General features: G+C 39.7%; 1 protein-coding gene across 2 annotated transcripts in view; it reads right to left on the reverse strand.

The window, feature by feature from the left end:
• Positions 1-25,728, reverse strand: part of LOC124289839 (protein phosphatase 1 regulatory subunit 27-like) — a 54,824-nt gene that overhangs the window by 22,274 nt on the left and 6,822 nt on the right. The window contains exons 3-4 of one of the 2 annotated variants that reach the window (XM_046726513.1): positions 25,329-25,420; positions 14,676-15,573 (exon numbers count right to left, since the gene is read on the reverse strand). In XM_046726513.1, coding sequence (XP_046582469.1) covers positions 14,676-14,847 — 172 coding nt within the window. In that variant the 5' untranslated portion in view covers positions 14,848-15,573; positions 25,329-25,420. The remainder of the gene's footprint in view (positions 1-14,675; positions 15,574-25,328; positions 25,421-25,728) is intronic. The other variant, XM_046726514.1, reaches the window with a different exon arrangement.

A 25,728-nucleotide genomic window follows, 5' to 3' on the forward strand; every position in this document is an offset into this window, starting at 1 on the left:
CTACACGAGCCAAAACAACCTTGAGTATGTGTTTATGTGCATCCATGGAGGATGTTCCGAGATTCTAACACGATTTCATCATCGAACATTTCACAAATCAAAAACATAAACAACTGCAAACCATAATATGCCTGAAAGATTAAAAATTTTAGAAATAAGCATGTTTCAATAAGCACGTTTCAAACTGTAATATAAACTGCTCAAAATACGAACTGAACTTCAACGAATATCTAATGCGATTGCATGTAGTCCTTGTGTGCCTTTCGTGTAAGTGAGTGAATGAGTGAGTTGGGTTTTACACCGCTTTTAGCAATATTCCAGCAATATCACGGCGGGGGACACCAGAAATGGCCTTGTACCCATCACACAAACCCGTCCCCATGTGGGAATCGAACCCGGGTCTTCGGCATGACGTTGAAGCTCAAACGCCTTAACCACTGGGCCACCCCACCGCCTCTTTCGTGTAAGTATGCGTTTCATAAAATATGATCACTTACATATGTATATTTACTTACTTTTAATCTTTGTTTAAACTGTATAGTATATCGGCGTTACTGGGACCCTGTGGGTGGTTATGTCTCCTGATCAACTTGTCAACGAGAGCACAATGAGGACTACTAAATGGACCAGGTCAAAATGAACTTATAAGAAGCGGCAAACATCCACATCCATAAGAAACCTCTGCTAAAATCAGAGTCGCTTGTACAATTCTGACTATATCATGATCGAGTATGCATTTGCTTCAGTGTGCAATCTTGTGGTTTGTAAACAATCGAGTGTGGACCAGACAATCCAGTGATTGTCACCATGCAATGTATTGATGAATCACTACCACACAGTGCATTCGTAACTACTCACCTCTTTCCGTGATGTCACGAGTAGTTACGAATGCCACACAGTGATGGTAATGGGTTCGCGAAAAGGTTAATAATTGATAATTTTAATAGAAACATATAATTACATTTAAATTAAAACGGAGTCCCAGTGAGCTCAGTAATACAGTGCCTTAACCTGAGTGAATCACAGAAAGAGTTGGGCGGAAGAACTGTGAGACTGCTATCAAGCTATCAAGGAACTGCTGGTCGTAAGAGGTTGGTCAAGCTCGCCATCAAACCTCAATGTCAAGGATCGTTGGGCATTATATTGATCACCGGATTGTCTGGTTCACAGCCGCCCTGGTTCTGCTCGAATGTCGTATTGGGTCGTTCAACAACTACCAAAACACCCCAGCTCCATCTGTTCCAAATATTCCATCGACTAAAGCCTATATTTATTACAACGTAAAGAAACCAAATCTTATAAACGATTCCTACTAAATCAGACATCCAAAGGGTTAATCTGTACTACAGGAAAGGTTACTTTCGTCGTGATTATTGTTTGAGACGGGAACTGGTCGATTTCAAAACTAATATTACTGAAAGGAATATATTATTGATGACAGTCTGACGATAACAATGCTGGGACTTCTACAAAATTCAATATTCCTCTTCCGTGACTGGAGAGCACAGTCATATGTTATTCTGAGAATAACGCTGCATTGTAAGGCTTAGCAGTACCACGTCCAACGTGTTATGTAGGTTAAAGCACTGATGTTTCTGCTTACCATTCTGACCTCGAGATATTGGTTGATATTCAAAATGTCAGGAATAATCAGTCTTGATTATCACGGAAACAAGAGTTCATTAGCCTATTGTTTGTGTGCTATTTAACGCCACAGTCAGAAATATTCCAGTGGTATGACGGCAGTCTATAGACAATGGCGTCTGGTGCAGAGTCGAAACATTGATAAATAACTGGATTATTGTTTGTTTGTTGTTTAACGTGGCGCTCAGCAATATTTCAGCTACATGTCTATAAATAATCGAGTCTTGACCAGACAATCCAATGATCAACAGCATGAACATCGATCTACGCAATGGGAATACGATGACATGTGTCAACCAAGTCAGCGAGACTGACCACCCGATCTTGTTAGTCGCCTCTTAGGACAAGCACGGGTTGCTGAAAATCAATATTCTAACCCGAATCCTGACGGATTGAATGGATTACTGTAAATCTGTGATGACACCAGGTGTTCAGGAAAAGTACATTGTTCTGCTGTACTGGTAACGCCTTCAGTGGTTGAAATAAACCCCTAGTGAGTGAGCTTAGTTTTACGCCACACTCAGCAATATTCCAGCTATATGGCGGCGGCCTGTAAATAATCGAGTCTGGACAAGACAATCCTGTGATCAACAGCACGAGCATAAATCTTTGCAACTGGGATACGATGACATGTGTCAGCGAGCCTGACCACCCGATCCCGTTAGTCGCCTCTTACGACAGGCATGGGTTACTGAAGATCAATTCTAACTCGGATCTTCATGGGTATAAAAGCCCTAGCATCAGTGCTGTGGCCGTGTGGATGAAGATTCGCTCGTCACACCGAAAGCCGGAGTTCGATTCCAATACGGGCACTATGTGTGAAGCCCATTTTTGGGTGACCGCCGCAGTGATCTTGCTGGCACATTGCTGAGAGCAATAAAAACATTCTACTTCCATTTTCTAATTGAAAAAAACCAGTCATCAAACCATTTACATTGTACGTTGATTTAGCAGGATAACCCTCCACCTCTTCAAGTCTAAGACGAAGCCTAACAAACACGACCTGTCCCCGACACAAGCACTAAAACGCCCATTAGCAACCAAGCACAGATATATTTCACCAGCCCCACCCCAATCCCTGCCCTACAAACAAGTCCGTGTTTAATTCTAACAGTGTACCGTTATCCCGTGGAGACCACACATCTCTTTATCCACTGACCTACTTTTCCAATCTCACCACGTACATTGATAATCAAATCATCTTTCGCACCCCATTTCCCAAAGAGACCCGCTGACAGTCCAATGGTTCTTTCATCACCGAATCTTTGGGGAACACGTGTTCTGTAGAGCAGAGGGAGGCACCGGAAATGTCAGTTTAAAATTGTTAAAATCATAGCCTTCAAAAATGACCGCACTTTGTCTTTGTTGATTTCGTGAAACGAACTAAACGTCACGACAGCAGCACTGTACAGTACAGTTGAAATATTTAATCATACACTATTAGTCATTTTCTTATTTGGTTCTTGTATTTCTATTTGTACTGCTTAGCCCGTGTTGCCATGGTTACAGGAGCAGACGATAAGTTTTGTACTATTGCGCGTTGACAACACGTAATGTAACCGTGAGAATCATCTAGTCACGAGACGTTAAGTCATTTGACGTGTGGAACATCCATTGCGGCACGGATACGTTTCTGTCAGTATTGATGTTGAATATTTATTTACAGAGAAACGGTGCACCACAACATATTCACACAGACAGAACAGCACTACCAACGACTACCTATTTGTTGCTGATGGTATATGTACACAAAGGCATAATCTGAGTTAGTGAGGGGTTTTATATAGATTTCAGCACTTTTCCAGCAATATCGCAGCGGGAGCCACACGAAAACAGATTATCCATTTGGGAATCGAACCCGGGCTTTCGGCTTGACAAACGAACGCTTTTACCAGTAGACTATTACCTGTAACACTACTAGTCGCCACGCGGCGATGGGGTAGCGGTTAAAGCGTTCGCTCGTCACACGGAAGACCCGGGTTCGATTCCCAACATGGATACAATGTGTGAAGACCATTTCTGGTGTGCTCCGCCGTGATATTGCTGGAATATTTATAAATGCGTCGTAAAACTAAACTCACTCAGTTACTCGTCGACAGTTTAACATCGGAGCCTAAGGAACAGTGGAACATTTTATCTACAGTAAATCCATGTAACCCTCATAGGTACAAAGTGTGAAGCCCATATCTGGTGTCCCCCCAACGTGATATTGATGAAATGTTGCCAAAAGCTCAGTCCCTAAGTTTATACATCATTCAAAAGACATTAAAATAATCAAGATCTCTTTTAATATAACTGCAGTTAAGTTCTAATAAAGAGGGTAATCGTGTGTTTTATGTATAGCTTTGAGTCGTATAATTTGTCACCCTAATTTATAGTAAATACTTTTACCACAACTGGAAGAATCAGAAATTCTAACCCTCCCTGGAGATAATACAGCATGCTCCTGGCAAGTCAGGCATCATCTAGAACCAGCACATATAACTGCAGGCTGTCTGACCATATCACGAGAACTACACGGGGAGCGTCATTCGATGTTACTTCAATAGATATCCCAGTCCCGGGGGGTCGGTGCTAGGGAGGGACTGGGGAATCATATCTGTGGGTAATTGATGGGCGTGCACGGATATTGCGCTATCATCAGGACAGGTTCCGAATCAATCCTGTCACACAATCCTTTAGTCTGTCTCCCAGTCCCTGAACCACATTATTTTCCCTTCTGTCTCGCCCTCCCTGCAATGCTAAAGCCCTAAGCAAGTCTAGATTTCCACAGGTTCAGGAATCTCCCAACTCAGTGGGTTCCCTTTCAATTTAAATGGGTTTATTTGTTAGTATCACAATTGTGCATATTCAGAGACTAAGCGTTAGTCTAACAATCCCCAACCTCAATATTACTTCTGTCTCTGAAGGCTAAGCTCATGGATGTATAGTAGTTCTATCCTTTAAAGAGGCAAGTCTAGATAAGACGACAGTACACGCCAGTTTGTTAAAGGGATATTTATATTTTTTAAGGAATTATCATTTAAACTATTAATTATTACCTTGGAGACTTGTGCAAGTCTATCTCCCGTCCAGCCCCTACTGTAATGCGCAGACCTAAATAACGCCAATAATCTAGGGCCAACTCGCTAGGGCTTTCCACTTTAAATGAAGCTTTATATTTATATCAAAATTATGCATTTAACTAAGCGTTAGTCTAGTTCAAATGCGGCTGTTTGTTACTGGCGATAAGGAAACGAGTTTGCTTTTGTCCTTTACATAAAATTGATATGCATCAGGCCTGGTCCTCAGAGCAAGGAAGCTTATAATGCGTGTCTGTTTCAGGCATATAGTTGACAGTGTTGAAGATCTATCAATGGTTCATCTATGAGTTGGATTGTGGTCTGTGTAAAAGAGGTTAAGAAGGTCTAATCGCGGTTTTAACTGCTGCAACACCTTGATCTCAAGCTATCAAACGACTTACAAATCAAACAAAATGTTTGACTAGGAAAGAACCACGGAGGGGAAGATTAACTCCGACGTTGCCAAGTATTCGTTACGACATCGCCGACAAAACAAATACCTCAGACGTGACATCATCGGGTAGCCCAGCGGTACGTGTGTTCGGGCAGATCACCTAATATACGGGTTCTGCTCTGCTGTTAAAATACTCTGTTTACTAGGCTAACGCTTAGTCCCTGAATATATATAATTTTGAAAGTAACAAATAAACCCATTTAAATTGAAAAGGAGCCCCAGTGAGTTGGGATATTCCTGGGGAAATATAGACTTGCTTATTTAGGACTTTATCATTGCAGGGAGGGCTAGGCAGTAGGGAAAATAATGTGGTTCAATGACTGTGAGACGGACTATCTGTTTATAAGTCCACATGATCCCTAAACCGCCCGAAACTCATGCGCGTAAACGTCATCGCCATCTGTTTTTACCAATTCCACACTTTCTTGGTTACGATGCAAGGCATGGAGGTTGATCTTTAATGTTCCAGAAACAATTGACCGACTTTGCATCAGTAGCAATAATGGCGAATTGGTTCTGTGCGTGAACAGAGCTGCCCATCAGCATCAGAAGCTGCAGCAGTTGGGAACCGCTGTTCACAGGAACTCACTATCAACTGTATTAATGATCCTTTGATGCCCATGAATATAGGTCAGCTAAGATGATAACACACTACATCTTATCTAGCACATCTTTAATGGAAGACCTATATAATTGAGCTGGCGGCAGGCTCTTGTTGCAGGAATATAAAAGCTGTGGCATGCTACTCAGAGGAACTAATGGTTAAGTACATTACACGAAGTTGAATAAATCATCTGATTAAGAGGCGGGCGTGGTGGCTGTCAACAAAATAGAAGAGAAATTAATTCAGATCCTGATTTCATTCGTCTGATTTTATTGGATGTGTTGTTAAGTCGGGAACATGTATCTTTGCTCCAAGGCTGTACTGAATGTTAAACCCAATGTATAGTAATTCTATCTTTTAAAGAGGCAAGTCTAGATAAGTGGACAGTCTAAGGACGCCAATCTGTTATTAATATCTCTTTAGAAATTTTCATTTAAACAATTAATTATTACCCTAGAGACTTGTGTAAGTCTAGGGAACATGCTTCTGGACACCAACAATGACGAACCAAAAAACATCGACAAGAAGACCAAATCGAAAGAAATCGGGGGTATAGAATCGACGTATGTTTTTGATACAAATATTATATATTAATACAGTTGATGCTGATTTAACCCAGATGTAATTAAAAGGTATTAGAATTCATCCCCTTGGCTGGTCTTCTACGGTGGTACAATTTGACTCACTCACCCCAAACCATGATCTGTCGTGATGTTTGTAGAGGACACACAGTGAAAACATTGTCAAGCAGGCCTGAATTCCACCGGGTCTTTGCACAGCAATACGTAGTTATAAAAAAAGTGTTTTTTCCGATGTATCCTTTGAGGCCGAAGAGCCTTCGACCTGTACTTGGATCAATATTTTTTTAAAGCTCCGTGTTCCTGTGGTTTGCGGTATGGGGTTAACTGTTTGTATGGAAGTAGGTCACCCAACCAGTACTAAAAACAAGGGCAACTGCGATTTCTATAGACTTAAAACAACAAATACTGCAACAAAAGCTAAAATTCATTGCCTGCATATTACAATCATTTTCCGGTTTAAACCCATTCCATACGATTTATATTTAATCCTAAATGCGTTCCAGCTTTGCCAATCGTTTAAGAGATGTAGAAATAATTCATACCAGTGCTTTAGAAACTGTTGGGTTTTTCTCCAAAACGTAATAAATATTTCCTCCAAACTATGTGCCTATAGTAAAGATGTTCCCGTTAAAATATGTGAGATAGTGATATAAATTCCTGTGCATGCTTGACATTGACTACTTAAGTGGCAATGAATGGCATAATAAACTGGATTTCGAAAATCAAGTATTACTTTATCAAATATACATGTGGATACGCCGACAAACTCTTGGCTGTGTTTGTTCATTTCGCAAACATTTCAAGAGATATGAAGTAGCATATATATTTCTTCTATGTTTGGTCCGATCATGTAACTGTGAATAGGGGCCTTCATTCTCAGAGAATGTGACCATAAGGTTAATCGCAACACAGAGAATATTTCGAGAGAGAGATAGAGAGAAAGAGACTAGAGACTTAAGAGAGAGAAAGAGAGATCCACAAGAGATACCATGTCGCAGTGAAGCATGAATACCCCACTCAGACAGAGAGCCGAGAGGGAGAGCCAGAGAGGCAGAGACCAACAAGAGAGATATTTTAACGTCTCTTTGGTATGACGCGGTCGGGGATCGAGGCGGACGCTCTAACTTTCACTACACCACGGAGGCGGTCGAGAAAGAAAGAAAGAGAGAAGAATATATATATCATAAGGCATAGGTATGTGCATCCTCGAGGAGGGGGGTGTAGGTTTTAGTCAGTCGTTGTATGTGCTTCACAACCCCTAACAAGATACAACACAGGTCCATGCACTAACCTTAAGAAACTATGTTCACAATATACCTAGGTATCTTCCAGAGGTATCCTGTAGGCCTGAATATGTGTCAGACCCATGTGTCCAGGTTAGAAAGGGTCTCCATGCAGCAACCCATGCTTGTTGTAAGAGGAGACCAACAGATTAGGGTCGATGGTTGGGCGAAACATGTCAAAATGCGTAGACCGATGTTCATAATGTCAATCACTGGCTTGTCTGGTACAGACTCGATTAGGTACAGACTGCCGCCATATAGCTGGAATATTGCTGAGTGCGGCGTTCAGTTATAAACAAAACGAACATGTGCACATGTTACTAAGCACGAGTATTGCATTGCACATTAGAAACTAGAATATAATTATAATCCACATGTTCTTCGGCGGTCGTTGCATCCTCATCGTCCCTGATTACTCAATGGGCCACATGGATCTACTGATTGTTCCCTCCCCCTGCCTATGTCTCCTGGGGGTCGGGGGGTGCTTACTCCCGGCTGTACATGCACCTGTAGCGCCACTGTAGCAAGTGCATCTGTGTTACATCACAACACATTCAAGCCTCCCTATGTAAACACTGTAAGGCTGTGTTGTGTTCGATTTCCAAATTACGCCATATTGCGTTACCACCTGTCCCAGCTGCAGGTTCTCCATAAACAGCTGCAGCTGGGAAAGGAGCGTGTGTGAAAGAAAGGAACCTCGATTACCCGTTCATCAGGTCTTGATGCAGTTTTGATAAGCACTATCTACGTTTCGGTGTGACGTGACTGTCTTAATCTGTCTTTTCCTTACTTTAAACAGGATTTTTTTGCACCAGTTATTTAATCAGATAAATCTGCTTAGCATAACTATTTTTAGCAAGGATAATCAGATTAAAAACGAATTATGGTTACGATTGGATCAAGGTTATTTATTCTGATAAAATGGAGATAATCGAGGATCATGTGTGGGCGGGGTTTTTCATCTTGTAATAGTGCACTACTATACGGATTATGGCTGACCATATGGTTGCACCCAAGGCGAGAATCGTGCACATGTTGTACCCATGGTGAGCATCGTGCACTCAGTCGAAAAAGGTTTTTAGTACGACATGCGAATTTACCCCCATACAATAATTCTTCATATTTGAATCCCATTACAGAAACATGTCTGGGTTTGTTTGAGGTTGCTTTTGTTTTTTTGTTTTGTTGGGGTTTTTTGGTCTTTAATACTGTAAATGATTTTGAGTGTCCGACATCAAAGGCATCGTTCTCCGCAGTTGGAATACGATATCCAATCTACGAGCCTGACTACAGACCACCTGATCTTACAAGCATGTTTTGCTTGAAATCAATTTTAACCCAGATCTTCACGGTGGCATCCCAATCATTAAACGTCGGAGGCGACTTTTCAACATAGACTGTGAAGATAGACCAACGCTTAGTTTGTAATCATATAATTTTCAATAAAAAATAATATTCTCAAAAGGAGCCCCACTGGGGTGTGAGATTCAGATGAGGAAAATCTAGACTTGCTTCAGTTGGAGACAATTTAGTGATCAACAGCATCGAGGAACTGTGAGACTGACTAGCTGTAATGGTTGCAGCTCTTAGTTCGAGAATCCTAGAAACTAAACCAATGTTTTGAGAATACCCTATCTGGATATTAGTAGTTCAGATAGTGCAGCGTACCAGCTACAAGGAATATGATCCACAAAGCCATACTGACGATATTACCGTACTCCTATAACTAAGCTCGCTATAAAAGGTCATGTTCCCTCTTGAGCCTAAATCTGGGGCAGATCCTTAGGATGTAGGTTGAATATCTCAACTTCTACTCCGAACATCATGGAATATTGTTCGTTACAGACTTTCAAAAGACATCCCACACGAGGTATTATTATCAATAATGTCATTTCTTTCATACAGGGTCGCATCGTCTTTAAACGCTGACTTAGACATTATGTTGTATACATATGTAGCAACTTTTACCTGACATGAATATTGATTCTGTGGTCTGTGGGTTCGAATCCCGGATGGGACTCAACATAAAAAGTACTAGAATTTGTACTTTATTAAGGAAGTGTAATCCCAAATATAACATGTTACGTTTGACCACTTTCTAAATGGCATTGTGTAATCATGAATATTTTTTATCAAAAACGATTGGTTGAACGCTGTTTCCGCTGCAGATATATGTGTTCCGATTTTATCAAGATGATATGTGTGGAGGAAAACAGTATTTGATCACAGAAGCCTTATTGCAATCATCCGGATCAGCCAGTCCTCTAGTCTGTCATACAGACCCTGAAACAAATACATCCAAGAAAGCCCCGGCAAGTCTAGAACATGTGGCAAGTCTAGAGGGTCTCTCGGCTATTTTTACTATATTTAGGAATCGTTTTTTCTATAAAATATGTTCATTTCAGAGACCATATGTTAGTCTACGAATCCTCAAATAGGCTGTTGCTATCCTCGAAGAGTAGGGGCCTATTCAGCCACGGAATACCAAAAGTCGTTTTCAATACGTTATAGCATATACATGTAGTTAAATTTATATCAATAGTTAGGTGTTGCTGAGATTCTTCTGGCGAATGGATGAGTGAGTATGATTCTACACTTCTTCCAGGAATATCGCGGCGGGGGGACACCAGAAATTACCACTGTCGAACCCCTATCTTTGAGGTGACGAGCGAACGCTTTAACCACTAGGCCCTTTTGATACTCGGCAATACCAAGCAGCACACTTTGAGGAACACTTTGAGGAAGTACTCAGGAACACAAAGAGACAGGTGTCTCCTTAAGTACAGTATCATGAACAACCCCATATGTTACATGTCTCTGAAGGGCAGATGACAATAGCTAGACCATAAACCAATTTCCCCGCCCAATAATCTTCCCATTTCACAGTCCACTGGTCAAGTGTACATGGACATTACCCTGGCAGATTGAGCCATCATCTGACCCTCCCCTCCACGCCACCTACGTTGCTGGAGATTTCACACATCCGATCGATTCGGATTTCATTACAGAAGCACGATCTAGTTGACCGGGGAATTCCCAGGATATGTAGATAAATGAAAGGAGTAATTGGTAGCCAAGAAGATCCGGACACGTACGTACGTGGAGAGCTTCGCCGGTCAAGGTGAAACCACTCAAACAAGTATGTGAATGTTTTGTCGGAGATGAAAGAGAACACCAGTAGCTGGGGTAAAAGTTCATCCTTCATTGATCGAGTGCAGTCTTGACGCAGCCTTACAGTCGATATATAGTGTCCGTGGTTATATTTAAACCTTAATCATCTTCTGTTTGATGCTTGACTGGCTACAATGGATAGTGTTTTCTTTGATAGAATGAGTTCAGTATGAATTTTAATTTAAGAGGGAAAAAATTGCAAGCAAAGAAAATTTAGATGCTAATGCACTGCGCATACGGTTCAAGAAAAACAAGACAAAGTGCATATACATTGTATACTGCAAACAGTTAAATAACACCCATTTTTCACATGACAAATTAATTTGTTATGGATGGTGGGTATTGTAATTCACAGCCTTCCAATTATGGATGATCTTCAGCTTGTTTTGGGTAGTATAATGTATGTATGTAGGTAAATATTAAAGGTGAAAGTTTTGTTGACGCTATGCACATTCAAGGAGCCTACTACGTTAATTATATCATTCAAAGAGCAGACAGAGGGAGGGACTTGACACAAGCATGTTGAAGTAGTAGCTAATATTTTTCATATTGGTTCTTCTAAACAATAATCACACGGAGAATTTATGTTTTGTGAGCCATAACAACTTTAGTATTTTTCCAAAGAAACGAGTGTTTACCCTGTACCATCCATACCTTGGATCTGCATGCCTTTCATCTTTTAATTCTGAACTATGCCATGGAATATGTACTTGGTGTCTAAACAATGTCACTACAGAACGATTGCCTTTTTTGTCAACAACATTGGCATTTGTCATGTTACTGTTTTTTACTAACGTACTCATAATTAAAAACGAATAATAACAATGTTTTACATTGCAGAACAAATGGAACAATAGAAAACAATAGTAAATTGCTTTGCCATTCATGTCAAATGCTTTTTAATAGTGTAAATGTATTTTTCTTCTAGACGCAATGTTTCCAGAATTAGACATGCTGCTGTCGTGCAATATTTCCATAGCTTCTGAATCAACACTTGGCAATGAGGTGTACTTCTTATTAGCACCGTGTTCAAGGAATATAGATAAAAATTACCAATTTGCATATTTTGTGGATGTAATTTCTAAAAGAAATCTGCAATGTTGTTTATGTAATACATGGAAGAAGAACCATTTACAAATCATAAAACTCTCTGCTGAAACCAGAGACCTTTGTACAACCCTGACTTCATCGTAAAAACACAACGTGAGAAATGATCTGTTGTATGAATGTTGCACTTGCTGCTGTTACCGCCTCATCTTTCATCACGCCCTGTTCACTTCCAACTGTGATAAAAATTACAAGAATGCTAGTCACGTGACAAACAATACTCCTCTCCGTTCTTCAAACCCATTGAAAGAAACAAGATGTCGGATCCATGTGTGATCTTGAATGAAATTAATAGGAAAGCCTATTTAAAATGATCAGATGTTTCAAGAATGAATTTCGTATGTATGCTTTCCTGATCTAAAAAGATGAGCGAGGTTTGTATAGCAAATAGTTCACGTTGTTTATATTGACAAGGATATGGGTGTATGATAAGATAAATAGAATTTATGTAAATTGTAGGAGGTTGTTACAATAACCTAGCTTTTGTGTTGTCTCTGGACTGAAACCTTCTCGCAAAGACAGACAAAACAAACAGGTTTTGTTGACAACCATTGATGTCACTTGTCTCAATAAATCATCATCATGTACGTTCCCAACAAGTGACAAGTTCTAAATGCTGACTGACATTTTTTAACGTTTCCTTTAGCTGTTGCTAATCTATCCTCTAAAGTATCTCCTTCAAGGGTTACAGATCCGCTAACCTGTTGCTTGCTAATGTGTTCTGTAATATGAAGTTAAGATGAAGATAAATAGCCTAATGGCCTTTTTAAATACTGTGTTTGCTTGGAGCCAACACCAGTAGCCCCTCACACGTGTTTTACAAGACAAAGGAAGTCCCCAAGTCAATTCCAGAGGCACGTCTCAGGTATCATAGAGGGTAGGACATTGCACTCCGTGTCCATGGAGGTATTACTAGGCCTAAACTCAAAGATCACAACTAGACTCTATTATTTAATCTAGACGTCATGAATATGTTATACCAATATGTACACCGCTTCATGGGCTGCACATAAAAATATATGACTTTTCTTGGCTGAAGGGTTGGTGTTAGATTTGTTTGAATAGTTTGAATGATAATTTCTAAAACAAAATATATAACAGATAGGTGTCCTTGGTACTCTAAACTTGCCTCTTTAAAGGAAAGAATTACTATACATCCGTGGGCTTAGCATTCAGTACAGCCTTGGGGCAAGGATAGTTAAGTGTCTGCACTGGGTAATCATACCATTTGTCGGACCTGTCGGAACCTCCCGAAATAGCTGTAGGTTTCCAGATGCAGCGTAAAACAATAACCACGAAGGTCGTTGATGGTCATGACAAAAAGGTTGAGTTGAGATAAGTTGCGTATCATTTGATGTGAGATTCTATGATCTCTCATCTCACCGCGGAGATGGCAACTGGCAAGGTTGATAGGAACATATATTTGATCCAAATGGTCAAATTCTTGATTTCACATTTACATGTTTAGTGTATATAATTCCTACTCACGATACAGTGGTCCTCATACACAACTTATGTAAAACTTACCCCAGATGGTGATAGGCAAGATAAACGACAACCATGTCGAAACTGTTATCTCAAACTCTTCTTCTCTTTTTCTTCGAGATAACGAGAGTGATGTCGTTCCCTTTCTTTCATCCGTCAGTATATACATGTAGTCGTAATCCTAACAGGATATTTTACAACTGTTCCGTTCCGTTTCTTTCTTCAGTAAGTATATAGTTGTGAATATCATATCAATTATTTCCAGCTGTCAGATTACATCAGTACTTTGGATTATGAGTATGAAAAGTGTATTTGCTGGTAACCTCGCCAACACGGCATCGTTTACTTCGCGCCAGTTAACGAGGTCGCCACTATCGACATTTTTAATACACGATGTAGACGCGGTCAACATAGATACATGCCAAACTAATTTGATGCAAAACACATCGTGTATTTTTCATGCCGATTCATAATTGTCTGTGGAAGTGGGTGATTACATTGTGACGCTGTGAATACAGCAGCGTTTGTCTATTGTTATAATTAGGTCAGAAAACGTGTCTATTGTTATAATTAGGTCAGGAAACGTGTGTATGTATCGTCACAGGATTTGTTACACCTGGTGGATTACAATACATGTGTTCAAGGTGCACTCGTGACGTCGTATTGTGAAATCAGTAATTACACGGTTCACTCTCAGTAGTTGATAACATGAGTCAGAAAATATACAACCCACATCACAAATGATCTACCTGATATTACCTTATGATGATGATAATAAAGATATTGCGAAAATGTTGATAATTATGTTAACAATCATACTGACAAAATGACAAAAATGAGACAAAATGAGCTGATACATATAATGACATTATCACAGGTTTATATGTATTGTTACACTAACGATGACAATATGAACTCTTCTGTTCCTTGAGAATAATTATGTTAATAATTATAATACATATGATGATTTGGTTGGTTATAATTATGATAACGAAATTACGATGATATACAATGATATACAAGTATTTATATTCATGGTACCAGATGCGACATGACATCTTGCTGATGATGATCATTATGATGATGATGATGATAAAAATGGTGATTATTGCAATAATGATGCTTATTATGATACCAATAATAATGCCCTGGACCTATATCTTCACAGCACATAAAGTTAGACTAGAGACATCCACGTTCAGAGTCCCAGTGTGAGATGTAGTTTAACAACGCTGGAAATGTAGAATATTACAACTGATGACGTCGACGACGATATGTACTTACCTACGTCGTTGATTTCGTTGATGTTGACCTTGAGCGATGCTCGCCTCAACATCGTGCTGACAGCGTTCAAATCATTCTCCTTTATGTTATCCAGAAACACCAATTCATCCGGGAATCGAACTTTGGGTTTACACTTATTCTGTTTAGCTAACAAACTAGCCCTTCGACTCATTGTCCCGCAGAGACAATAAACGGACAATGGCTATTTGGTCAGGCTAAACGCCTGTATTCTCCTCCTCAAGTCGATAGCACTGCACGCTGGTGTATTTCCACCGATTTTCACCACAGAGTAACACAATACCCGATTCCTGCAAAGAACGACATTGGCAGCACTGTTCTTTGTTTCGTCGCCACAAAGCGATCAGCTGATTCCTGCTACAGACACCAAATCGAAAGCCGTGATGGAATAACAGCAAGCAAGATGCTTAATTAGCTAGTCTCTCCACAGCGCTTAGCTGAAGACTCCGAACTGCACTCGATCACTGAAGCTTCTGTAATATCCAACGAGTACACTCACTCGGTATAAACACTCCGCGCTCAAAGCGCGTATATCTTCAATTATGGATCTTTGTAAACACCACTCTCTCCAGCCACGAGGTTACGATGCGCTGGCCCCTCCTGTACAGCTGTCAGACCGTCAGTGTAAAGTATGATAGCTGTCCCGCGATATCAAGGCTATTCCCCGGTGTTCCTATACCGCAGATGGCACCAAATACACAAACACTGCTATCTCTATACTCTCCCAGTAGCACCGCAAAGCTGTTCTGTTACGCGGAGAACGGAAAACGATCAGCGCTCAGTGTTCAACTTACTCCAAGTTAGCGAGCTCTTCACGAGGCGTGTGTCAACACTAACATCCTACGTAGCGCGGGAATGCTGCTTTCACTGCTTCTCAGTGCTGCAAGAAATCCAATACTTGGTTGTAAAACAAATCAGCCGTGACGCTACTTACAAGGATGACTATTGGCTAGGGTGCTTGTAATAACGAATTTGATTGGTCGCTTCCAGACTGTCTGATGGTTTCTGGGACTATGAGTACCATATGAGCCCATAGACTGCTAAAAGCTTTGACGGGTTAATTATAGAAACAGTGGCATAATGTATTATTCATTGCAAACACAAGCATCAGTTATTATGTATTACATAAATAAACATTATCTGGCAGCAAAACTGACTGGATAATACAATAAACGTACCGAATCTAAAAACACAATAACATATAATTTGATCTTTTGTGATTTCTTAACGTTTAATGACATTTCGAGGATTATAAAGGCAGAATCTTTCTAGATCTTTTTAAATTTAGTTTCACTAACCGTTACCATGGGGATGAGTTCACTGATTTTCACACCATTTATAACTCTTTTCAAGCATGTAAACGACAATAAATATTCATAACTGTATTTCCACTCTGAAAATGTGTTGAAATATATACCAGGCTCTCAAATTTGACAAACTAACACTTTCACCACTCGGATTCACAACAGTGTCATTGACATATAACCAATGTTTATGGTATGTACAAAAATACAAAAATGCAATAGTATACAAATAATATACAAATAAGAAAGAGTATACCATGTAAAATTGCATGAGTGAGGTATATTTTACGCCGCGTTATGGATATTCCAGGTCTGTGTATATATAGGCGGGTTACACCAACAATGGCCTCGTACATTTCAGTAATAGAAGAATCGAACTGTCTTTGGTGTGATAATCGAGCGCTTGACCCACTAAACTACCGAACAACCGGCATGGGTGATAAAACTGATGACAACATATGTATCTACCTCTGAAAAATATGTGTGTCATATGTAAGTATGTTCATCATCACATATGACAAGTCTCTTCATCATATCTGTGTCATATGTAAGTATGACAAGTCTCTTCATTACATCTGAAGGATAAAACATGTATCTACCTCTGAACATATGTGTGTCATATGTAAGTATGACAAGTCTCTTCATTACATTTGAAGGATAGAACGTGTATCTACCTCTGAACATATGTGTGTCATATGTAAGTATCTACCTCTGAACATATGTGTGTCATATGTAAGTATGACAAGTCTCTTCATTACATCTGAAGGATAGAACGTGTATCTACCTCTGAACATATGTGTGTCATATGTAAGTATGACAAGTCTCTTCATCATCACATCTGAAGGATAAAACATGTAACGAGCATGTATCTACCTCTGAACATGTATCTACCTCTGAACATATTTGTGTCATATGTAAAGTGTCATATGAAGGATAAATGTATGACACGTCTCTTCATTTCATCTGAAGGATAAAACATGTATCTACCTCTGAACATATGTGTGTCATATGTAAGTATGACAAGTCTTTTCATCATCACATCTGAAGGATAAAACATGTATCTACCTCTGAACATATGTGTGTCATATGTAAGTATGACAAGTCTTTTCATCATCACATCTGAAGGATAAAACATGTATCTACCTCTGAACATATGTGTGTCATATGTAAGTATGACAAGTCTTTTCATCATCACATCTGAAGGAGTCTGAATGTTAACTACCTCAACACGTGTTCTATATCAATAATTGGCCGTATTATAGCACGGATATAGGCGACTTCCTGTCATTATGACGCCCATACCAGCCACATGGGTCGTGCTGAGTACGATATCGTCACTGACATATAACCATATTGTAATATATGTAAATCCGAACGGAAGGAAAGATATTTTTGTGTATAACTTCCCTGATAGATAATATCTCCACATACTTTTATCACGATAGATGCAACAAGTCAAGAGATATAGTCGATAATGTTTATCAAACGGATCTGCTACGTTAGCGAAATATGACTGATGTTTGACACAAGTTATTCGGTTCATAATGTGTTGTGGTGTACCGTTCATACCTACTGCTCGTTTTAATGTACTCTGTACTTGTTTAGTGGAAGTTATCCATAGATAATAAAAATCGTGTATATAGAATTAAGTAAATGCATGTAAATATATCTAACCATATCACACATTCAGCTAAGAAGTATGTGTAGTTTTCGACAGGATATTTGAATTCTGTTTTGAAACTGGAAGATAAGTCAGTTGTTTCTACTATTCTTTTACATTTTGATATTTGATGAGTGACATTTGTGCAATACTAAGAGAAGACTTTCTAATACTTTTTTAATTCGTTGTATTTGTAAATGTACATTGATTTGTATGTAGGTCTCTATAACGTTATCCGATATATTTAAACTGTTTCTTTCATGAGTGAAATGTACATGTACATACGTAAATAGACCGCCTCCGTGGTGTAGTGGTTAGAGCGTCCGTCCGGAGAGCGGAAAGTCGCGGGTTCGATTCCCGACAGCTTCATACCAAAAGACGTTGAATATGGTACTTGTTGGTCCCTTCCTGGGGCTTGGCATTAATGGGTACAACAAGGACTGGTCGGCTCGGAGTCAGTATAATGTGTCTGATTGGGGTATTCATGCTTCACTGCGGCATGGTATCTCAGCGGGCTAGCACTATAAAAAAACAGCTAAAGTCTGGACTAGTACAAGCAGTCGCACATACACATGCACGTCGTCATATGAGCGAAATATTCTCAAGCAGGACGTTAAACCCAGTTTCACCTCACCTCACATATGTAAATAACAATCATATAACAACTACTCTCAAATCTATAACACTGTCATTAAACAATTAAATGCCGATAAATACATCTCAAACATTCAGCTTGGCCTATATAAAGTTTACCAACGTTTCACAGATGATACAATGCACACTTCATAAGTATCAAAAGCGAAGAAAAATGTGTTTCATAACACCTTCATCAATCTCAATTTCCGCTGGTAATATGCACGACGAAGAGGAAAAAAACTGACGTTTCCTCGTCAACGTCATTCATCACCATTATTTTACGACCACTACATTGTTGTTCCCATGCACGTTACGCATGAAAACCTACCGGAAAGTTACAGTGATCGATTCTCGCACAGAATCAAGATTTATTCAAGACATTCAGCATTAATTGTCCCATATGCTGACATTATATTTTTAAATAGCTTCAAAGACCTATTGTTCTAAACATATTTAGCATCCCATTTAAAAAAAATTCGTTTGTTGAGCATAAAGGATTGAAACACACAACAATATACGTATGGCAATCCTTAGAAGGATTGTGATTTACAACACATGAACGTGACAACCGGTAACGTCATCACCTTGTTCTGAAATGCATCTCATCAGCTGCACATTTAAACTTACGAACATTACAAAAGAAACAAATAACATTCACCTTTTCCCTGAAACACGAATGGCTTCGCGTCGTAAGTGTTCATTTTTTCCTAAAGGTATCGCCCCTTTTTATTGGCCACGTCAAGCGTTGCATGCCTGAAGTAATGTAGGCGATAATTCAAGTATGTGGCTTACTCCAATAGAAGCGTAATCTACCTGTTCAACCGAGCACAATGACTTTTCACACGACAAACAACGCAGGAAAGTTAGTACACAAACATCGTGTGTGATTTGCTTGGGAACACATGAGATCTCTTCACACGTTCACTGCAAATGGATGGCCATACAATGTGTACAATATGCCCGTGATGGAACAGCGTACATGTTTTACTAACAATTTCCACGTCAGCTTCAAAGACTGGGGTTACCGAGCATTGAATCTGATACTTCATTTCGTTGTTTATTTAGACCGTACAATAGAAGCGCCTAAACTGGTTACACACCTTTATAGAGTCCTTGATGCTTTGTTGATTTTCACAATTGTGGCGGAATGTTAAGGAGGTTTAACACTGGGCCATTTACAGCCGTTATGTATCAAGTAGTGGAAATACAATGTGGTTCTCTGATTGGATAGTCAGTGTTTGTTTGTTACGTACTGCTTTGAACGTGACACATTGCTTCTTAAGGACTTTCAGTATATTCATATATTGTTGTCTTTCCTTACATCAAACCTCCTGCTGACACCGTCTAACCTTAGACCCTACTGTTTTTGGCTGGTAATATAGATAAATACTTTACAATATAGATAGATAGATAGATAGAGTGAGTGAGTGGGGAGTGAGAGTGAGTGAGTGAGTGATAATTGGCATGAGTGAGTGGGTGAGTGATAGTGAGTGAGTGGTGAGTGAGTGGTGAGTGGAGTGAGTGAGTGAGTGAGTGAGTGAGTGAGTATGAGTGCCGCTTTTAGCAATATTCCAGCAATATAAGGGCTTGGGATACAGCTGGGCTTCACATATTGTACCCATGTGGGGAATAGACAGATAGACAGACAGACAGACAGGCAGGCAGGCAGGCAGGCAGGCAGGCAGGCAGGCAGGCAGGCAGGCAGGCAGGCAGGCAGGCAGGCAGGCAGGCAGGCAGGCAGGCAGGCAGGCAGACAGAGAGACAGAGAGATAGATAGACACATCACTTTATGTTTCGAATTCAGTTGATTTTAATCATAAGCATTCGTTTGTCTCTTTCACAACATATTAACATTTGGTATTTCTTTCATGATTAACGTAAACGTTTCAGTTTTTCATCATGTTTCATATTTTGCTTTAATTTGGCATTAATGTACTTTACTAGACACAAAGGTTTCATATTGCCCAAGGTATCACGATAAGGTTTGTGCACGTCTGAGTTAGTTTGACAGTTCAGCAGCTGATGCAACGACACCAAACTAACATTTAGTTTCTCAAATAGTGTTATCGCATTTAAAATATAGGTCCTTCCAAATTAAAGATAACATCCAAATAGAGAATAGAACAAGGGGCTTAGGCTATCTGGACTTGCCAATGTATCTTAAACATGCGTTTAATATTTTTTCGTTTATTGTTTAGGATCAGGGAGAGAGAAAACACACAGACCGCACGTAGTAAGCAATGTACCATCGAAACATACTTTCCAAGTCAAACTGTTACCCTCACAACTATTATCTACAGCCAAACACAAGAAATACTCTAATCGGACGGTATGTGCGTATCTGGGAATGACCTTTGCGGTTGAGGTAATTCACGCATGTGCCTGCCAACCTTGGCATGTGCTGGAAGCCGGAGATTGTTCCAGGCTGTTCCCGTTTACCAATGTTCCAAACATACATCACAAGTAGTATCTACCTGTCAACTGATTATCACAGCTTGGCTAAATGCCCTTGAAATGGTTCCGCCGTGACACCACTTACGTTACGACATATCACGTCACTGGTCAATGGCGGACAAATGAGGGACAGGCGCTTTGATGGTCAGTTGATGAATGTGGTCATATCAGATGACTAGTGGTCAGGGTAACCGTTTCATCTGGGATTAACGTCCTTATCACATTACTGCACATGTGTCGTTAAAGCCACCTTGATCATCTTAGATTACTCTGATTGATGAGCTGGGATGGTGGAACTCGGAATGTTTAACTAAAAGTTGAGTAACACATGTAGTTCCAATCATAAATAACGTTCGGCATATCATGATGTTATTTTTGGTGTTCACGTATCTTGGCGACTTGCGATATACTGACACGTGTACCTGCGTGTCTTTGAGTGGGTGTGTTGCGACGATTTGTTTTAAAATAGTTCCACGTCGGTACGTAACCATGGTTTCATTTACAGGAAAATATCCCCTTAATATACCTCCACAGTTAAACGCGCGAGAATGAACCGGGACATTTGCGAGAAAAGCATCAGTGAAATATACAAAAGATTTTAGTGGCAGATATGTACTGATCAATCCTAATGATATGCCCTACATAATATTTCTTTAAATATTATGCAGCTGATGTATGTCCTCGTTACCATGGCCACTCGTTTTCTATATTTCACGATCACGTCATTTTATCTACCTGTTATCCTGATTTTGTGTTTTCTCGAAATTCACATTTTTTTGGTTAAAATATAAAAGATTAATTTTCAAAATGACAAGACTGACGTACACAAACACACATTCATACATACCTACACACATATCCATGCTAACGCTAGTAATAAGCCATTAGTCTGGAATTAGTAGTAGAAAAAGCTCATACGCGCACGCACTTACAAACGCACGTACGCGCCACGTAAGTACTATATGAGTGCACCACCTTCTCCCAATGTGATGACTAAGGTTGGTTATAAAGTTGGCGTATATGAAAAGAAAGAGTTACAAAATGAACCCAAAACACCTTTGCAGTTAAAGTATTCTCAAATTTAACATACATTTACACATCAAACGGTTACATTGGTAAAATGATTATGCATCTTCACCTGAACTGTAAACGAATAACTGTGAAACCCTCCTACATTTCAACAGAACAATGGTTTCACTAAGACAGTTCGTGTCGTGAGAGCGCCTGAAGGTGTTTATACCGAAACATTATATAGTCTTGCAATAATGTACATCTTAGATCATATAATCTGTGTCAAGTACAAACTCCTGATGTTGAATTGCGAAATATGGATAATTGGTGTTAGTTACAAGATGCATGCTGTTACTTGTCTTACATTACACATGGCTGACGGATTCTGATTGGCTGAGCTCGATCTATCATGTTCATAGTAGCCTGCTTATATATAAGGTGTGTTACATCCCCGCGGGAATTGCCGAACTGTGTTATTACATTTGGAACATACAAACCGTCATTTGGTTATCTCGAGTAAATGAAGCAAGACGATATTCTCCGGATATTTACGATATTTTCCGAATGAAATAGAGGAAATCAAGGGGAATAACTGTAAGCTAGTTTTCTGTCGGCTGCTAAAATGCCCAACTACGGTATTCTTACCGATACAGACAGGAGCAAGCATGCATAAGAAATACGTGCAACATGATTTGGACTGGGGAAACATGAAAATACAAACCACCCATTTTCTTCAACCCCATCAGAACACCACCCCGTTATAACGTCACACCACGGGATGTCACCCGCCACAGCTGATGTAACGCTCAATCTCAGACATGTCATTGCGAAACAGAACATAAGTTGCCTGCATTTGATACAGCTCAAAGGTTTTAGAGTTTTATATTAGCAGTATTAAATTCTTAATCGTTTGTCATACGAGGATTTGGTAATGTCACGCCTTAGGGAATGTGCTGTGATTGTTTAGAAATATGGAATTGAATTGCAGCTAGACAATTTCATATCATATCAGATCATATGTTGGAACATATGTCGTTATTGGTTATCCCGTATTCCATGGACGTTGATCACAACCGATTAAACTCATTTTACGAACAGATCACATATTAAAGCGAGTGAGTTTTTAAACAGTATGCTAGTTGTATTGACGTCTCCGCTTATTAGTGAGTGAATGATTATGGTTTTACGCCGCGTTTCGCAATATTACAGCAATATCACGGCGGGGGACACCAGAAATGGGCTTCACACATTGTACCCATGTCGGGAATCAAACCCGGGTCTCAAGCGTGACGAGCGAACGCTTTAACCACTAGGCCATTTGCGAACTTGTGAGTGTTAACGGTGAGTGACATCAGTTTTACGCCGCACTCAGCAATATTCCAGCGGTCTGTAAATGATCGACTCTGGACCAGTCAATCCAGTGATCAACAACAGCATGAGCATCGATCTGCGCAATTGGGAACCGATGACATGTGTCAACCAAGTCAGCGAGCCTGACCACCCGATCCCGTTAGTCGCCTATTACAACAAGCATGGGTTACTGAAGGTTCATTCTAACCCGGATCTTCACGGGTCTCAAGCTCGAATAACTTCAGAGTGTCATATAGTAAGACTAATAACGATACTCGCAAAACTCGATGTATGTTGTTGACAGAGTGAGTTTAGTTTTACGCCGCTTTTAGCAATATTTCAGCAACATCATGTCGGGGAACACAGAAATGGGCTTCACACATTGTACCCATGTGGGGAATCGAACACGGGTCATCGGCGTGACGAGCAAACGCTTCAAACACAAGGCTACTCAGCGCTCCTCTGTTGTCCGAAGGACAGACTAGTCATTACATATATTTCAATCAGCAGTCACATCCGGATGTCTTTTATCGCTAGGTATGATTATAATTCTTATCTTTTTAAGTGAAAAGGGAAATTTATTATAAGATATTATTTTATTATCGGATATTTATATAGCGCACATATCCACGCACATGCTCAAGGCGCTGGTATTTTTCCTCGATCATTGGATGTCAATCTCAACGGCACATCGCATTATCAATCTCAACTCCCTGGGGAGTATACAAATTCAGATATAAGGAAACCATGTTAAGGCAATATACTGGAGTGACATTTACATCGGCTTCTTGTCTTTTTTTCTTGCAATCAAGCATGATTTTTTCATGAATTTCAAAGAGTTTCAAGGATTACAACATTCAAGGCCCCAGTGAAGTTTTCAGACAAAAACCTTTTATAGACTTCCAAGGTTACTTCCAAATTTGACGCATCAGTGATAAAGCTGATGTCCTATGTAGTTTCAAATGTAGACTGGTGTCACACGTTTCTGTATTTTATTCATTGAGCAATTGCCTTGCCTTCGCGTGTGTTTGGGACGGTTTCCACAAGGGGTCAAAGTACACTCACCCATTTCATGATTTCCTGATATCATCACTGTTTGAAAGTGCTTGACAACGGTATACAAATCTATACCGAAACCTCGCATCATATCTAATAAAGAAGTTGTCATCCATACAATATCCTACTTTCTTATTACTCACCAACTTCTAAAATGCCAATCAAACAGATTATTTGAAAGTGATTCATAAACATATGATATGATATAGTCGAAATAGTAAAATGCATTTTGCTTTCAGCAGATATACGTTTATGAAAATGGAAAGGATGTTTATATCAACGCTGACGTGCTTGAACGTACCTTCCTCCCATTGCTCTGCCATATGACGGTATCAGTTAGGACACTACTCACCATGACCTCACTTTGTTCAATATAATATGTTTTTAAAGCTTGACAACAACGCAAATTGCCTTAAAACGTCACGGTTGGCGATCAAACAAAACTTCAAGAGAGATGTACTTAAACCCCATCATACATGACGTATACTTTACTGTGCCTACTCAGGTGAAGTCAGCTCTTACGATGAAAGGTTTTCTGGTGCGTTTTCTGACTATTTTACATTTACCGCGTTCAGTATTCTGAAGTGTTACAGGATACACCAGTAAATACACCACTTATCAAATACTTGCTGTGTCTAACCTTTCTTCAAGTACGGTAAACATTATCGGCTGAAATAGCTTTTGCATTATTATTTCTATTGAAATAACGAAACATTCTATTAAACTTAATAATAATAATAATGTGTCCATTTATATAGCGCCAAACACCACACTAGGTATGCTCATAGCGCTAACAATCAAAGCACAGCACAGCACAGTATTACCCCGGATAACCCAAGCTGCTGTTAGACGTTAGAAGGTCGTAGTCATATGACTTTTTCCACCGGGTACCCATTATCCTGCTGGGTGAACAGAGACAATTTTGAACAAACTCACTTGCCTAAGGTGAGACCACACGTGTCACATGTGCTTCGTTGTGGGGCAGGACTCAAGTCCTAGAAACTCTCAGGAGTCAAGCTGCCAAACACGGTCAACTTCAACTTGAAATATCAAGTATATGCCATATAATGTTTGGATGGCATCAATATTTATTTGTTGTTCGTTTTTTAATAGTCACTGTCGGTGCAATATAAACTACCCATTGATACTTTAAGCACCACTTACCACTAAAATCTTATGGGTGGAACCCTTGTTCTAAGCGCAACGGTGTGACTTCCACCTTCATTGGTAGGATCCGTTTGTTGTTGGTTCGAATTCTACAAAGGGATGAATTATGACCATTGGTCTGTTTGTGAGTTTCAACGATATCAATACACATCAATGACCTGCTTCGGGGTTCCCTCCCACATTAAGCAGACACGCTGTGAAATATCGACAATTCGACCAGTCAACAAAAACACAATGTATATTCACGATAAAGCAAAAAAACACATATCACATGAAATACAGATAAATTAACTATCAGAAAACACCAACGTCACATATATTTTGCCTATATTGACTGTTATATATCAAACTACACCCCCACCCCACCCCATCCCCACCCCCATATGTGATTCTTCTA

Source organism: Haliotis rubra, unplaced genomic scaffold, assembly GCF_003918875.1.
Source record: "Haliotis rubra isolate DU_JTF1 unplaced genomic scaffold, ASM391887v1 Scf45, whole genome shotgun sequence".
In the NCBI taxonomy this organism is placed as follows: domain Eukaryota; kingdom Metazoa; phylum Mollusca; class Gastropoda; order Lepetellida; family Haliotidae; genus Haliotis; species Haliotis rubra.